The sequence below is a fragment of the Oryx dammah genome, unplaced genomic scaffold (genome assembly GCF_014754425.2).
Source record: "Oryx dammah isolate SB20612 unplaced genomic scaffold, SCBI_Odam_1.1 HiC_scaffold_23, whole genome shotgun sequence".
Lineage (NCBI taxonomy): Eukaryota > Metazoa > Chordata > Mammalia > Artiodactyla > Bovidae > Oryx > Oryx dammah.
In genome coordinates this window covers 98,370,631-98,387,037 of record NW_024070207.1, presented here as the reverse complement: position 1 = coordinate 98,387,037, position 16,407 = coordinate 98,370,631, and the positions used below count along the sequence as shown (strand labels likewise).

The 16,407-nt window shown below is 35.7% G+C and overlaps 1 protein-coding gene across 1 annotated transcript in view; it reads left to right on the top strand.

The window, feature by feature from the left end:
- The window catches only part of CFAP47 (cilia and flagella associated protein 47), a 507,416-nt gene that overhangs the window by 158,246 nt on the left and 332,763 nt on the right, over positions 1–16,407 (top strand). Inside the window, exons 27-29 of the mRNA XM_040265344.1 lie at positions 7,381–7,481; positions 11,327–11,452; positions 13,347–13,575. Coding sequence (XP_040121278.1) covers positions 7,381–7,481; positions 11,327–11,452; positions 13,347–13,575 — 456 coding nt within the window. The remainder of the gene's footprint in view (positions 1–7,380; positions 7,482–11,326; positions 11,453–13,346; positions 13,576–16,407) is intronic.

Sequence of the window (16,407 nt, the reverse complement as noted above, 5' to 3'; positions counted from 1 at the left end):
AAAGAACCCACTTAATGTAGAATAAGGCAATAAAGAAGACGCAAAAGAAAACATGTATAAATCATACAGAAAACAAAATAGATATAAATCCCAAAATATTGATAATAACTTTACATGTGAATGTATTAAGCAATCTAATCAAAAGACATAATATGTCAGGCTTAATTTAGAAAAAAAAAACTACAACTATATAGATTCAAAGATATGATAAGGTTGAAATTAAAAGGATGGAAAAAGTTATACCCTGCAATTCACAACTATTAGAGAATTGGAATGGTTATACTATTATTTTTAAAAATAGACTGAAAATGATTGCTAAGGAAAAAGAGTATTTTATAATGATAATTATAAATTCTCAATCCATCAGGTCCATATAAAAATTATAAACATATAAATACCTAACAAGTGATTCTTGAAGTCTACAAAACAAATAGATTTGAAAGGAGAAATGAATAATTTGGAAATAATTGTTGGAGATTTCAAGACCCCAATGTCAATAACAGAGAAAACATCTAGGCAAAAAATCTATGAGGATATTAAGGACTTGAAAAGCATTATCAACAAGTGGTCTTAATAGACATCTTAAGAACTTCAACACTTAACAGCAGCAGAAAACACACTTTATTTCAAGTGCATATGTAACATTCTGTAGGATAGATTAAATGCTAGACTATAAAACAAGTCTCAAGGTTGTTTTTTTTTTTTAATTTTGTTTTATTTGGTTTTGACTGCACTGGGTCTTTGTTGCTTTGGCATGGGCTTTCTCTAGTTGCAGCAAGCAGGGGCTAATCTCTAGTTGTGGTGCACAGGGCTTCTTATTGTGGTGGCTTCTTTTGTTGCAGAGCGCAGGTTCTAAGATGTTTGGCCTTCAGTAATTCCAGCTCATGGGCTCAGTAGTTGCAGCTCGAGGTTTCTAGAATGTGGGCTCAGTGGTTATGGTACACTGGCTTAATTGTCCTGCGGCATGTGGGATCTTTCTGGACCAGAGATCGAACCCATGTCCTCTGCACTGGCAGGCAGATTCTTAACCACTAGACCACCAGGGAAGTCCATGGTCTCAATATTTTTAAACATGATTGAAATCATACAAAATATGAACTCCATCACAATAAAATGAAATTAAAAACACAGCAGAAGGAGATGTGGGAATTTCACAAATGTGAGAGAATTAAACTACATACTCCTAAATAAACCAGAGTCAAAGAACAAATCAAAAGGAAAGTTAAGAAGTATTCTGAGATAAGAGAAAATGAAACATATATCAAAATTTATGGGATACAGCTAAAGCAATACTTAGAGGGAAATTTACAGTTTTAAATACCTATATTAAATACTATGAAAGATTTCATATAATAGTCTAACCTTCCACCTTGCACAACTGGAAGAAACTAGAAAAAGAGGAGCAACTTAAATTCAAATAAAGTAAAAAGATAGGAATACTTAATCTGTATTCTAACAAATTAGATGATTTATATGAAACTGACAATTTCCTAGAAAGACGAAGACTATCCATACTGTAGAAGAAATAGAAAATCAGAACATTTTATGAAGTGAAGTGAAGTCGCTCAGTCGTGTCCGACTCTTTGTGACCCGTGGACTGTAGACCACCAAGCCCCTCCGTCCATGGGATTCTCTAGGCAGGAATACTGGAATGGGTTGCCATTTCCTTCTCCAGGGGATCTTCCCAACCCAGGGACTGAACCCAGGTCTCCCACATTGCAGGCAGACGCTTTAACCTCTGTGGATTCTTATCAAAAGTTGAATAGTTATTTAAAAATCTTCCCACAAAGAAAAGTCCAGTCCCAGATGGTTTCATTGCAGAATTCTACTGAACATTTGAAAAATCAAGACTATTCTTCACAGCCTCTCATGCACAGTGCAGTTTTGAGACCTGGCTCAGTGGTTGTCAGACTTTTGAGCCACTGACCTATCTCCTTGGAGGAACCCTTCCAGAAGGCTTTACACAACCCAGACAAAGTATATATACTTTGGATGAAAGGTTGATGAGGATAAGATGTCCACATGGTCTCAACATCTCATCCACCAATTACTACTTTTAATTACAAGTAATTATTGTAATTATTTATTTAACATTCAGGATGGGCAAATCCATGGAGACAGAAAGTAGATTAGTGACTTCTAAGATCTAAGAGAAGGGGCAAATGGGGAATGAATGCTAATGTATATGAGTTTTATTCATGGATGATGAAAATATTTTAAAATTAAGTAGTGGTGATATTATACAACTCTCTAAATATATTAAAAACTACTGCACTACACATCTTAAAACTATGGATTTTATTATATGTAAATTATATATATATCAGTTCAGTTCACTTCAGTTGCTCAATCGTGTCCGACTTTTTGCGACCCCATGAATCGCAGCACGCCAGGCCTCCCTGTCCATCACCAACTCCCAGAGTTCACTCAGACTCACGTCCATCGAGTCAGTGATGCCATCCAGCCATCTCATCCTCGGTCGTCCCCTTCTCCTCCTGCCCCCAATCCCTCCCAGCAGCAAGAGTCTTTTCCAGTGAGTCAACTCTTTGCATGAGGTGGCCAAAGTACTGGAGTTTTGGCCTTAGCATCATTCCTTCCAAAGAAATCCCAGGGCTGATCTCCTTCAGAATGGACTGGTTGGATCTCCTTGCATTCCAAGGGACTCTCAAGACTCTTCTCCAACATTACAGTTCAAAAACATCAATTCTTTGGTGCTCAGCTTTCTTCACAGTCCAACTCTCACATCCATACATGACCACAGGAAAAACCATAGCCTTGACTAGTGGCAAAGTAATGTCTCTGCTTTTTAATATGCTGTCTAGGTTGGTTATAACTTTCCTTCCAAGGAGAAAGCGTCTTTTAATTTCATGGCTGCAATAACCATTTGTAGTGATTTTGGAGCCCAGAAAAATTAAGTCTGACACTGTTTCCACTGTTTCCCCATCTATTTCCCATGAAGTATTGGGACCAGATGCCATGATCTTTGTTTTCTGAATGTTGAGCTTTAAGCCAACTTTTTCACTGTCTTCTTTCACTTTCATCAAGAGGCTTTTTAGCTCCTCTTCACTTTCTGCCTTAAGGGTGGTGTCATCTGCGTATCTGAGGTTATTGATATTGCTCCCGGCAATCTTGATACCAGCTTGTGCTTCTTCCATATATAATTATATGTAAATTATATTTTTAGAAATACTGCTATAAAAAATGATGACATCTGATGGGCAGCACCATATTAAATGACCATATTCAGCATCACAAATAATGAGGAATACTAATCTTCTGTGCTTCCTGATGCAATTAAACTGGAAGCATGCCACAACACATAAGGATTTCTTGCTACAAATGTTTAAATCTTTTCCAGTCACGAGAGGAAAGTCAGAGCAATTCAGACAGCTTGACTCTCTAAAATGTCAGTGCCGTGAAGGAAGGATCAAACAAGGCTCAGGGATTGTCCTGGAATAAAAGAGACAAATTTCAATGACATCCCATTTTGGACCCGGGCATTATTGGGACTCTTGAATAAGGACTATAAAGTAGATAATATTCTTGTACTAATGTCAAAGTTAATGGCAATGATGACAGAATTGTGATTATATGAAAGAATCCTCTTGTTCTTAGGGTTATATGCCAATATTTAAAGGTAAATTTGTGTACACATACTTTTTAAGAAAATTAATTGCAAATAAAAAGGAAAGAGAGAGATAAATGTAGCAAAATGGTAATTGATGAACTAGGTACAGAGTATATACACGTGTAAGTTCTTCTGTACGTTTAGAAGAATTTACAGTACATAATTGGAAACAGAGGAAATAAATCATTAATGAGAATTATCAGATGAACCTGAAATAACAGAGAAAAAAATGTGCACTCCATACATGACTTTCCATACATTATGGTATTTACTGTTTGATTTATCACAGTAAAATATCAGTAGTTTGTCCATAAAAATTCTGTTTAAAACAGTGACTCAAGTTTTTCTTAACATATTTTGCATTGTCCCTTAGGGTACAGAAGTACCTTTTGTTTCTGTATACAACTACAGAATTTCCAACTCTAGAATTTGCATGTGTCCAACAGGAGAATTTGTTTACATCAGTTTTGTAAATGCTGGTTATGGTTTACTTAGAAGTGCATGTGAATTCATATATTTCTTCCTGAGAACCCAGGAAAATATTTATAGCTTTGAAAAAAGGCTCTTATTTAAACCAGTTTTTTAATAAGGACTTATTAATCTAACATTATTAGAATAGCTAGAAGTATTATAGTGTGTGGTTTTTAATGACATAATTGATAAAAACTATTGAAAAACATTTGTGTTTATGTTCATCATCACCTATGTGATTTTATACAGACTTCCCAGCTTTGAGCATCTGTGCAAGACAGATCTGGAAGCTAATCATTCCTACGCAGTGGCTAATATCAGAGCTTTGTTTCAGGCAGATCAAATTTGAACTTGGACCCTCTCTTTTCTCATAGGGTGAACTTAAACAATTATTGACTTTTTCTGGACTTTGCTATTTTAACCAAAGGCTGAGAAAATTAATAGTACATATCCTCTGGGACTGTTGAGAGGATTTAGGTAAATTAAACAATGCATGTTAGGTGCTCAGCACAGTAGCTGCCACATTTCCACAATGTTCGTCAACATCTGCATCGTATCAACTCTGTTGTTACCAGGAATGTCCATCCCAATTTTGGTCTAGTAGAACTGTTCTATTTCACTCATGCCTGAAATTTTCAATTTAAATCCCAGAATAGAATTGAAATCCATAATGTCAGAGTCCCTTTTCATTTCACTGTTACTGTAATATTGAGTATTTTTAGAGTAAATCTTTTGCCACACATAGTTCCTGTCTGTGTGGATTGGCATAGAGAATCCATAAATAACACCATTATTCTTTGATAAATTGCCATGAAGTACCCAATTCTCTCAGAAATATTTTTAATATAATGTGTTAGTATTACCAACTGAAAGTCCTTTTTCTGTTTAAATGAATTTTTAATAATATCAATGTATAAAGTGTCCATATTCCCATACTGTATAACTTGTCCAGTTTCTGTATTGCATGCTCCAAGAAGAATGTGGTCAAATGAATTTTGTATATGTTGATTATTCTTTAAGGAGCATCTGAAATCATATCTTATTATCTCTGACAAACTAGTTTTATAAGAGAAAAACAATTGATATTTATTCACATTTCATTCTCATAGTGAAATTTTATTTCAAAATATATTTTCCTTAGTTTTGTACCATTTCATAAATATTTCAAGTGATAGTGCTTCTTTTGTTTGTTCGTTTGGTTAATTGTCTTGGGTAGTGTTGTCCACAAGCTTTTAGATGAGGCCTCATGGATATGTTATTTATTAGGGAAGAAATCCCAGAAAAAAAAAAAGTAAGGAGGTAAGAGAAGCAGAACTCGGAATCAGTCATCCAAAATAAATATGAAAATTAAGTCCCAACCTCACTTTGATCCCTGGAGTTCTTTGCAGATGAGGTTACCATTGTACAGTTTTTGTGCTACTTGAAGCAAGATTGTCGGACTATCAAACTCCCATACCATACAGGCATGGGCTGTAGGATTACTCCGAGGACCATAAGCTCCTAAGGCAGTTGTAACTTTCAGTAGCTCCAGTAGCTCCAGTTGTAATTCTCTGAAGAAGATAACTGTTACCCCACCATGCCCACCCAGAGGATGGGAGTCCAGCACAAAGAACTACTTCCTGGAGGATAAGAACTTAAGGACAGAGCACCCACAGGATTTGCTAGAGTCGTCTTTTTTTCTTTTCTTTTTTTTTCTCCTTCTATAATCACTGTTAAAACAAAATTAACATTTTTGGTTCTAAGATAGCAATGATGATGGTGTCTATTGATAAACTATATTATTTAATCTGAAAAATATCCTTAAACATAGTTGGTCAGTTAATGGAGCTTTGATTGGTTGCTACACTTGGCATGAATGCATAGTATGTAGAAGTAATGATTCATGCTATCAAGGAATTTAAAGTTTCATTTTAAGAGGGAAATCATGTGGAAAAAGTTACATATAAAAATATAACCTAATCCTGAAGAGGACAATCTAATGCATGTGTTTAGGATGAGGCAAGGGAATGACTAGGGTTGGTTAAACAAGACAATGTTGAATCTATATATTTTGCATAATATTTTAATACACACTAATTAGTAAAGGTAAAAACAATGCATTTCTTATGGGAAGATATCTTATGCAGAGCTGAGGCAAAAATCAATTAAATTACATATAACATGTTTATTTTAATGTCCCTTGACAACTCATTATATCTCAGCTACAGATTTTTAATAGTCTCATTCTATTCTATATTTTACTTACATTCTATATTTAACTTAGATTATAAAATGAGATTTTATCATTTTGCCTTGGCCAGTGACCATAATAAGCTAGATAGAAAAGCTAGTTTGATAGCTGATTCAAGAGTAAAATTATCTTGTTATGCTATAACAGAAGTGAAACCAATAAGGTGGTATTACAATGATATAGATATAAAATATATATTTATATTAAAAAATCAGTTGCACAAGGATAGAGTTGTCACCTAAGTTAGGCCCAGTATCATCTAAGAGTGTTTTGTGACCGGTGAAAATGACAATTTCACAATGCTTTCATAAAATAGAGTATGCAGATTGTGGAAGGTTATATTACTTTGTACTGGTTGAACAGCTTTTACAATATTACTTTCAATTCTCAGACACATTTAAAGGATAAACACAAAACAAAAGAGTGTCTAAAGAGGTTAGGTGGTGGGTGAAATATTTAAAGGCCTTGGAGTTGAAAGAACCCTTGAACGTTCTAAATGTTTTTAATATGGAAAAGAGAGATTAGAGAAGATATAATGAACTGTATTTAAATATTTGAAGGAATGTAATGGAGATTGTAGGTTGTAGATATGATTTTGTGTTGCCCTGAAATAGAATTTGTGAGGTTACAGTTCTCTAGATATGAAATGGGTTGTTTCTGAGTCATGAGTGTCATGCTGGTCCTCTGAAGCTAGATACCATTTGTCACAGATTCTATGAAAGAAGGTGAGTGGATTAACTGTGAGGCTCCTTCAACTCTAAAATTTCCTGAATCTGTTTGTGAACCTGCGTAATTACAAGCTATGTTTTAGAGCACATAGACAGTGAAATTTACCATCTCTGCTAAAAGCTTTAAAAGTAAATATTCTTACACCATTAAGCTAGATACAATAGGTAGTTAAGAAAACCAAAGTATTGATAAAAGGAAAGAAAAATGATGACTAATTCATGTCTTGATTATTATAGACATCCAGGATAGTTTAAATTTTTTTCATTGTGTTTACTGCATCTGAAGATTTTAATTTACTGAAATGTGATATTTTCACTTTTAGGTTTTCGCTTCCAGTTACTGCAACAGCAGAAAACTGCATGCTTACTATTTATTCATATATGGCAATTCATCTTGATGAGCAAAAAATTATTGTAAAAAATGGTAAGTTGTTATAAATTGGATTTTTCGTTCCAATTTCATAATAGAATGACTATTATTTCTTTTTTTATTGAAGTATAGTTGATTTACAGTGTTATTTTATTTACAGTGTTGTGCCAATATCTGCTGTATAGCAAAGTAACTCATATACATATATATATATTTTATATTCTTTTCCACTCAGACACTCATGACTCAGGTTTATCAGAGGATATTGAATATAGTTCCATATGCTGTACATTAGGACCCTGTTGTTTCTCCATTCTGAATGTAATAGTTTGCATTTACAACCTCAAACTCCCAGTTTGACCCTCTCCCTCCCTGCTTCCTCTCTGACAAATACAAGTCTGTTCTCCATGTCTATGAATCTGTTTCTTTTTTACAGATATGTTCATTTGTGCCATATTTTAGGTTCCACATATAAGTGATACCATATGGTATTTGTCTTTCTCTGTCTCACTTACTTCACTTAGTGTGATAATCTCTAGGTCCATCCATGTTGCTGGAAATGATATTTCATTTTTGAGAGCTGAGTAGCATTCCATTGTATATGTGTGTGTATATATATATATATATGTGAGTGTATATATATATATGTTTTATATATATGCCATATCTCCTTTATCACTCATCTGTTGATGGACATTTAGGTTGTTTTCATGTCTTGGCTATTGTGAGTAATGCCGCTATGAACATAGAGGTGCATATATCTTTTTGAATTACAGTTTCATCTGGATATATGCCCAGAAGTGGGATTGCTAGATCACATGGTAATCCTATTTTAGATTTTTGAGGAACCTCCACACTGTTTTCCATAGTGATTGTACCAACTTACACTCCTACTGACCGTATAGAAGGTCTCTTTCTACACACCCTCTCAAGCATATTCAACTGTTAAATTGAGAACAATGGATAGTGTGAAAATTTTTTTCTCTGTAGATTATTAAAGGCTTAAATTTCAGCCCTGAATTGCAGTCCTTTCTGTTTTCAAGTTTTCTCATCTTCTCCACTTGCTTCAAATGTTTACCACTCCTGTGAAACCTATTCAATCCTGTTCTGCCTCATTCTCAGGGGACTGAGACTTTTCAGAAGAACTGGAGACCATCTGGCAGGAACACACTGACTTTTCAAATTCCAAACATGCCTTACCCACCATCTCTCCCATCACAAAGCCAAGGAAAGAAGACTCTTTCCTGCCTTAGGCTGTTCCTTTATCTTAATCTCATTGTCCAGGCACCTTACTTAACTAACTTTGCTCACACTTGCCCTTCAACTCTGCTTCCCTCTCTTAGCTACTTTGGGTGAGTGTGCAGGATGACAATAGGGAGTAAAGAGGAGATTGTATCCCTTCATTGAACAGGCTTGTTCCCAAAGAGGAAAAAGAGTGAATTCAAGCTATGCTTGCCTATTTACCAATCCAATAAACCACTCTATTTTCCCCAGAGAGAGAGACAAATAGCAGAGGAAAGTAGGCAGTTAGGTCCATTAAACTGTTGTCACTGCACTACTGAAGAGCAGTTTATACTGTTGACCCACCCCACTCCCCTCATCAAACTCTCTCTAGGCTTCCACATACCCTGGGGTCTCTCCTTACTGCTCTCATTGTTCCTTCTCAGCACATATGCATTACAAATTTTGCACACATTTTCAGAATTTTAAAGATTTTTCTGACAAATTTTTGTTGTTATATTCTTCTAATATACTGGATGGATAGGGTGTGAGATATCAAATAAGACAATGTAATAGAAAGAGCAGAGGATGAAAAGTTGCAGAACCTGGGTGGAAATTCTATTTTGTGTTCTCACCTCACCATTTTATCATATGCTTTTATCTGTAGTACCCAGATCCTTAAACATCTGTTATTAAACAAAATGTGCTTTATGGGGGAGTAGCATGATACTAGCAGTGTGTTTATTTAAAAAAAAGGCTTTTGTGAAGATTCCTAGACTATAAATAACTGGAATGTATTATTATTATTGTCATTATAACTTATTATTATTACTTTACCACTTTTTTGTATTTTTCATAATGCCCCCTCCCCAAATAATGAGGAATTACTGTACACAATACTGCTATCTCTTTAGAAGGAAAAAAAAATGGAGTCTTTGTATTTGTATGATAATTTTTTTAAATAATATATCCATTTGGGTAAACATTACTATAGAAAGATATGATTCTTAAATAATCTAAAATATCTTCAGAAATATGCATGTAGTAATTTATAATATATATTTAGTGCCTTCCAGGCATATGACATTCTGTGCTGAGTGCCTTATATTTGTTATTTCATTTAGTCTTCCCAACAACCATGGTTCAGTACTCTTATTAATCTCACTTTGCAGATTGAGAAACTGAGTCATAGATGACCAGAATTTGATAATGTTCATATCCAATAAATTTATTTTCTTAATTAAAAAATGAGTCATAGGGAAGATGAGCACATTGCTCAGGGAATTCTAACCAAATTTATGAGAACTCAGAGCCTCCATATGTAGCTACTGTGTTCTAGAGAATGATACGTTCAGTAAAGGTGAAATCTTAAACCATACTAAGTATACCCAAAAGTAAAGAAGTATGACTTATATGCAATAAAAATTATTAAGTTGTTATACTTAATGTGCCAAATAAAAAAGTACCGTATGAATCACTGAGTTTAGTTGAAGTGTCCAGATGTGGGTTTGTACCCCACTAGGAACCTTTTGTCATTTGGTGTTGACTTGAAAAGGTACTGTCTAATGCAGTATCATTCTGTCAAAATGAATCATTTTGCCACTGAATTTCCTAAGACTCCTTCTATGGAGTCTGCAGTGGCTTAGCATTGTGGATATGTGCATACGTACTGGGCAAAGGTTTTCTGGCAAATTCTGAATGGCTTTGTACTGAAAGGGTAGAAGAAACTTAGTATATACCAGATTATTTCTATGTGTTGTTGCCTATAAAGTAATCCTCAAAACAAACACATGAGTTCAGAGCCCTTGATTTCATTTTATGGATAAAAAACATGTTTCAGAGAAATTGTGTAATGTACCTATGGTTCACTAGCTTGGGAGCTGTGGTGCCAAGCTTTCATGTTAGATCTTTTTAATTGCAGAGGCCATGCTTCTCTGATGGAATAACATTCTGAATATATGTGTTGTATTAAATATTTTATTGTTATATAATGTATATTGTATTCTTATATAGTATACATACACATGTATATGTACGTGCATATGTAGATAGATAAGTAGATATGTAGGTAGGTAGATATCTGGTGGTAGGTTATATCTGCTTCCTTTTCTTGTTCAGCATTGTCTGTGGTTGTTTGAATTACCATGGTGGCCAAGTCTACTGTATGCACAGCAGCTCTAACTGGAATAGAGATCAAAAGCTGTACAAAATGGAATCATAACCAAGCAATGCTTTCATTTTAGAAGATTAACTAGAAAGAAATTACTTTCCTTAGTGACAGTCTTTTTATATATGATTTTCAGCACTATATATAATAATTCTAAAAATTTGGGTGTATAAACATTTAAAAGACTATATATACTTTTTATGCTAAAGTTGAACATTGTTCATTCTCCAATAACTTTGACGTATCATAATTGCCTTATTAATAAAGCTCATTCAGTTCAGTTCATATCACTCTTTTCTTCTTATTTTACATCTTATTCATGAGTAATGGGAACTTAGATTTTTTATTTTGTATTGTATGTATGTATGTATGTATGTATGTATGTATGTATATACATATTTACTATAATGTTTATATATATATATATAATTATGAAATTCAGGTTCAGTAATTTGATAGTGAATTCACAAATGCTTGTTTGACCTACTCTGATCCACTGTGTCATTTGTAGAAAAGGATGCCAGTTCTGTGAAGGCTGAAAGCAAGAGTCTGCTTGCCAGTCGAGAAACTGGCTTACCCTCTACTGCTCTTAGTAAATTTAGTGATCCTGAGCCTGCAAAGAGAAGATTGTTTGTCGGTATGTGGCAAATACATAGTGTACCTCTCTAGACCAATCCAAAACATTATCTGTTTAATATGATTTGATTCAAAACTTAGACTTTTTTCAAGTAATAAGAAATCCATGAAGAAAGCTGAATTTGTCACTAGTTTTGAGAGGGTCATCTGCTTTGAAGGGCTTCCCTGGTGGCCTAGACAGTAAAGAATCTTCCTGCAATGCAGGAAACCTGGGTTCGATGCCTGAGTTGGGAAGATCCTCTGGAGGAGGAAATGGCTACTCACTCCAGTTCTTGCCAGGAGAATTCCATGGACAGAGGAGCCTGGCAGGCTACAGTTCATGGGATAGCAAAGAGTCAGACACGACTGAGTGACTAACATTTTCACTTTCTGCTTTGGGTGCTCTTTCCAATGATTTAGAGTAGAAATTCTCTGTTTTTGGCTCATGATATGCTTAATATCTTAAGATTTTTCTCTTAAGCCAAAAGCTATACCAAGCAGTTCCATTTATTAGATTGTTTGGTAGAAAAACCTAGAGTAGTAGTTTATATGATATGATGCATATGTTATAGTGGTATTTAACTAAAATGTTAAATATCTGGTAGAGCCCCTGTCAATTTGCTGAGACTGTCTGTACAGGTACCCTTTGTACATAATTCGCAAACTGCTGAACTAGGGGATTGTTGCCTAATTGGCTGGGTCCAATGTTGCTTAGGAGAAGGCACTGGCACCCCACTCCAGTACTGTTGCCTGGGAAATCCCATGGACTGAGGAGCCTGGTGGGCTGCAGTCCATGGGGTCGCTAAGAGTCGGACACGACTGAGCAGCTTCACTTTCACTTTTCACTTTCATGCATTGGAGAAGGAAATGGCAACTCACTCCAGTGTTCTTGCCTGGAGAATCCCAGGGACGGGGAGCCTGGTGGGCTGCTGTCTATGGGGTCGCACAGAGTCGGACATGACTGAAGAGACTTAGCAGCAGCAGCAGCAGCAGCAGCAATGTTGCTTATCTTAGAAATAGATGTGCGTGCTAAGTCGCTTCAGTCGTGTCTGACTCTTTATGACCCTATGACTGTAGCCCACTAGGCTCCTCTGTCCATGGGATTTTCCAGGTAAGAATACTGGAGTGGGTTGCCATGCCCTCCTCCAGGGGATCTTCCTGACCCAAGGATTGAACCCGCAGCTTCTGTGGCTCCTGCCATTGCAGGTAGATTCTTTACCACTGAGCCACCTGGGAAGAACACGTTGCACACAGATAAATATGTGAACTTGATATTGTTATTTGAAATTAACTTTTCAAATATTCCTTTCTCTGCGTGTGGATAATATTGAAAAATTTCCGTTAATTGAATGGACCAAGCCAAATTAAATATTGAGAGGTTTTGAAATGAGTATGTGCTTGTACGATTACATTGGCAGATATTTTTGAAAAACAAAACATGATAAAATCATTTTATATTCTTGAAAATTTCTTTAGCTCAAACATGTTTTGTTTTATCAAAGTGCTTCACTTGGACAGAAAGTCATTTTGAATCCAAAACCAATTTTTGGTTTTTATAAGTTATTCAGCTAAGGTTTAATTCTATCTAATAAGTAAAACTGAAGAATTGTCTAAATGTTTTACATATGTAATATAAAATGAAAGGTTCCATTTTGGGGAATGTTTAATACACTGTTATGACATGAAGAAAATTTAATAGTTTTCTTTATTGAAACATATCTTCTTAAAGTATTTCTGTTGGCCATTTGAAAATAATGTTTAATTTTAAGCTACAGTAAATTGATCAGAGTTTCTTTGAGAACATAGAATAATTTGTAGAATGAGCTCCATTTGTCTACATACAGATAGGACTAGCTGACAGATTATTTTACCTTATTGTCAAGTAATCCTTTTTTATAAACAAATGTGAATTTTAGGGATGGAAATAATACCTGAAATATTGAAATCAAGCAAATATGAGATGCCAAAGAAAGGCATCAGATCTATGAAAAAGGAGGCAAAAGACAAGGGATTATTTTCTCCTAAAGAAGGAACAAGAACATATGACTTCTTTCTGAAGACTGTAAATGCAGCTCAGACCTGGTTCAGTCTCTTCGGTTGGCCTGAAGGACCCCATTCTCTTCATATTCCAGAGACTGTAAGAAGGTAACAGCTTTATATTTCTCTAACATTTCTCTATGTTTGCCTTGTATCTTATAAATATCTATTTATTGAGATTGTTTTGCCTGTTCAACATTCCATTCGCCCCACCCTCTCCTTCCTCCACTACTCCCCCATGTCCATAAATCTGTTCTCTGTGTCTGTGTCTCCTTTGCTGCCCTGCAAATAAGCTCACCAATGCCATCTTTTTAGATTCCCTATATATGCATTAATATATGATATTTGTTTTTCTCTTTCTGACTTACTTCACTCTGTATGATAGGCTGGAGGCTCATCCACCTCATTAAAACTGAATTAGTTTAGTTCAGTTCAGTTGCTCAGTTTTGTCTGACCCTTTGCTATCTCATGGACTGCAGCACGCCAGGCCTCTCTGTCCATCACCGACTCCCAGAGTTTACTCAAACTCATCTCCATTGAGTCGGTGATGCCAAGTGCATTCCTTTTAATGGCTCATATGTTGTTTATAGGTACAAGAGCTTCTTTATCCATTCATGTCTTGATGGACATCTAGGTTGCTTCCATGTCCTAGCTGTAATAAACAGTGATGCAATGAACATTGGGGTACATGTATGTTTTTCAGTTTTGATTTTCTCATACTGATTCTTTTTATTGCCTTCTCGAGACCCTCTACTCCTTCCACCTGATCCCTGTCTTACTTTCTATTCCATAATGAAGTCCACATGTGTCACGTGGATGACACAGATGGGGAATCAAATATCATGCAGTGAGATGTGCTGCATAGAGATATGGTCAAGGTGCTGAGGGTGAGAAAAGAGAGGCAGGTAGAGAACCTCTGAGTTTATTGTGCATAAGGATTACTTGGAAAGCTTGTTCAAGATTTTGATTTCTGGACTTCCACCTTAGAGATTCTTATTCAGTATATCTAGGGTAGGATAGAGATTCTTATTCAGTATATCTAGGGTAAGAAACAGGGATCTGAATTTTAACAAATATTCTAAGCTATTCTAAAGGAGAGAAACTAATTGGATTAATAAACAGTGGTCTAGGAGGAGATAAGACTCCTAGATTGAATAGATGATTCTGTCTGGGGTCCAGTGTGGCCACATTTATTTCTTGATTTTTTCAATATCACTGACATTTAACACTTTAATGTGTATTACATTATCAAGTGCACTGATCCTTGACAGGAGGAATGAAGGCAGTATAACACACAAAGCAAAGGCCATGAATAGTGGGGAAAGGCAAAGACTCCATTTCCAGGGCTCAGTTGAGAGATAAAGTGTAAGGCTTTGGTTAAGATCTTCTTATAAGTCACTGTTTCATGGCTTTATCCAAAGAGGTCAAGTATATGGAGACTAGCTCAGTTCCCCTTGACTAGTTTCTTCTGCCTGAAACTTCTTTTATGAACCATCCCCTCTGCTCTTTTATGGATTCTTCCCTCTTTGGTCAGAGAAGTCTCAGAATTCTGTCTCCCTGTAGCCTTCCCAGACATAGCCTGTAGCCTTACAGACATTACTTTACCTCTTCACATCATCTCAGGAAATTCCTAGGCCTTTTGCCTGTAGGGCTGACCAACGTGCTCCTGGGTATGTTATTCATGTACATACATGACTCTTAGCACTCTAACTCAGGTGTGCAAGAAACACTGCATTTATTTTCTTTAAATCATTGTAAATACAACTCTTCAGGTTGTTGGGAAACCAAATATGACATCTTGGATCTTCTCGGACCCCAGGGTTCCAGGGTCTTATAAGCACTAGAACTTTAAGAAGGCCCTTTTGGTTATGGACAGTGATCCACTCTGGTTAGGGCTGCCGACTGTCCCTTCACTGTGTTCCTTCAAGTCCAGTGGGTCTGCTTATATGTGTCACACGGAGAACACGGGGGTGTTTGTGGAGGCTGGACGCTTGGTGTACATGCACTAAGTCCTTTTGGCGCACACAAAGCTCTCCTTTCTGAGATTTTGCACCGTCTCCCCAGATGATGCTATCAAGAAGTGTGGGCCTTATTCACAGTGGGAGCTTGCACAATCTGTTTAGTTGAAGCTTTGTTTGGAGGTGAAACTAAGAGTCAGTTTATTTTATCTTTTGTATAAGTCAGTAATGGAAGAAATACTAAGAAACTGGGTAGTTTTACACAGCTAAGAAGGAAGAACAATGGATTTTTTTGACTGTTTCCTTTGGAAAATGATACTGATATTGAAAACTTACTATGTATCAGGACATTGACTATGCTATTCCATCTAACCCTTGTTACACATGTAGGGGGAGATATTAGTAGCAACCTCAAGATCTTGCAGTTAAGGGGAAGAAACAGACACAGAGAGGGTAAGAGATGTGTCTGATAAAAAAAAAATTTAGGCTCAGAAAAGTGAAGTGACTTGCCAGTGCTGAGAGTCAACATGGATCTTTTGAGTCTAAGACCAATATTTGTTTTCCCACATCATGTGGATCTGTCTGCTGTTGCTACAAATTTGACTAAAAGGATTATTTCTTAAAAGCTCCATTTCTTTCTTTGTGCATTTAGGTTGCTAAGCTATTTGACTATTTATGATGCCAGCTATAAAATATATTTAATATTTGGAAAATGAAATTTTAGCAGAAGTCTAAGGCTTTTCTCTCAAGTCTTTCGTCATTTGCTTATAGGTATAATTAGTATGAGAAAATCGGCTTTTAAATGTTATATTCTAAATTGCCATAACCATTGAGTGTCACCCTCTATCTATCCTTGACTCCTCTTCATGAAGTAAAATGTATAATTTATTATAAAAAAGATGAAGTTCATCTTTACATGCAAAGTGATCCTTAAGTTTTGATGAAAATCCTCCAGTGTCCAAAGTCACTTTGGGAGATTTAG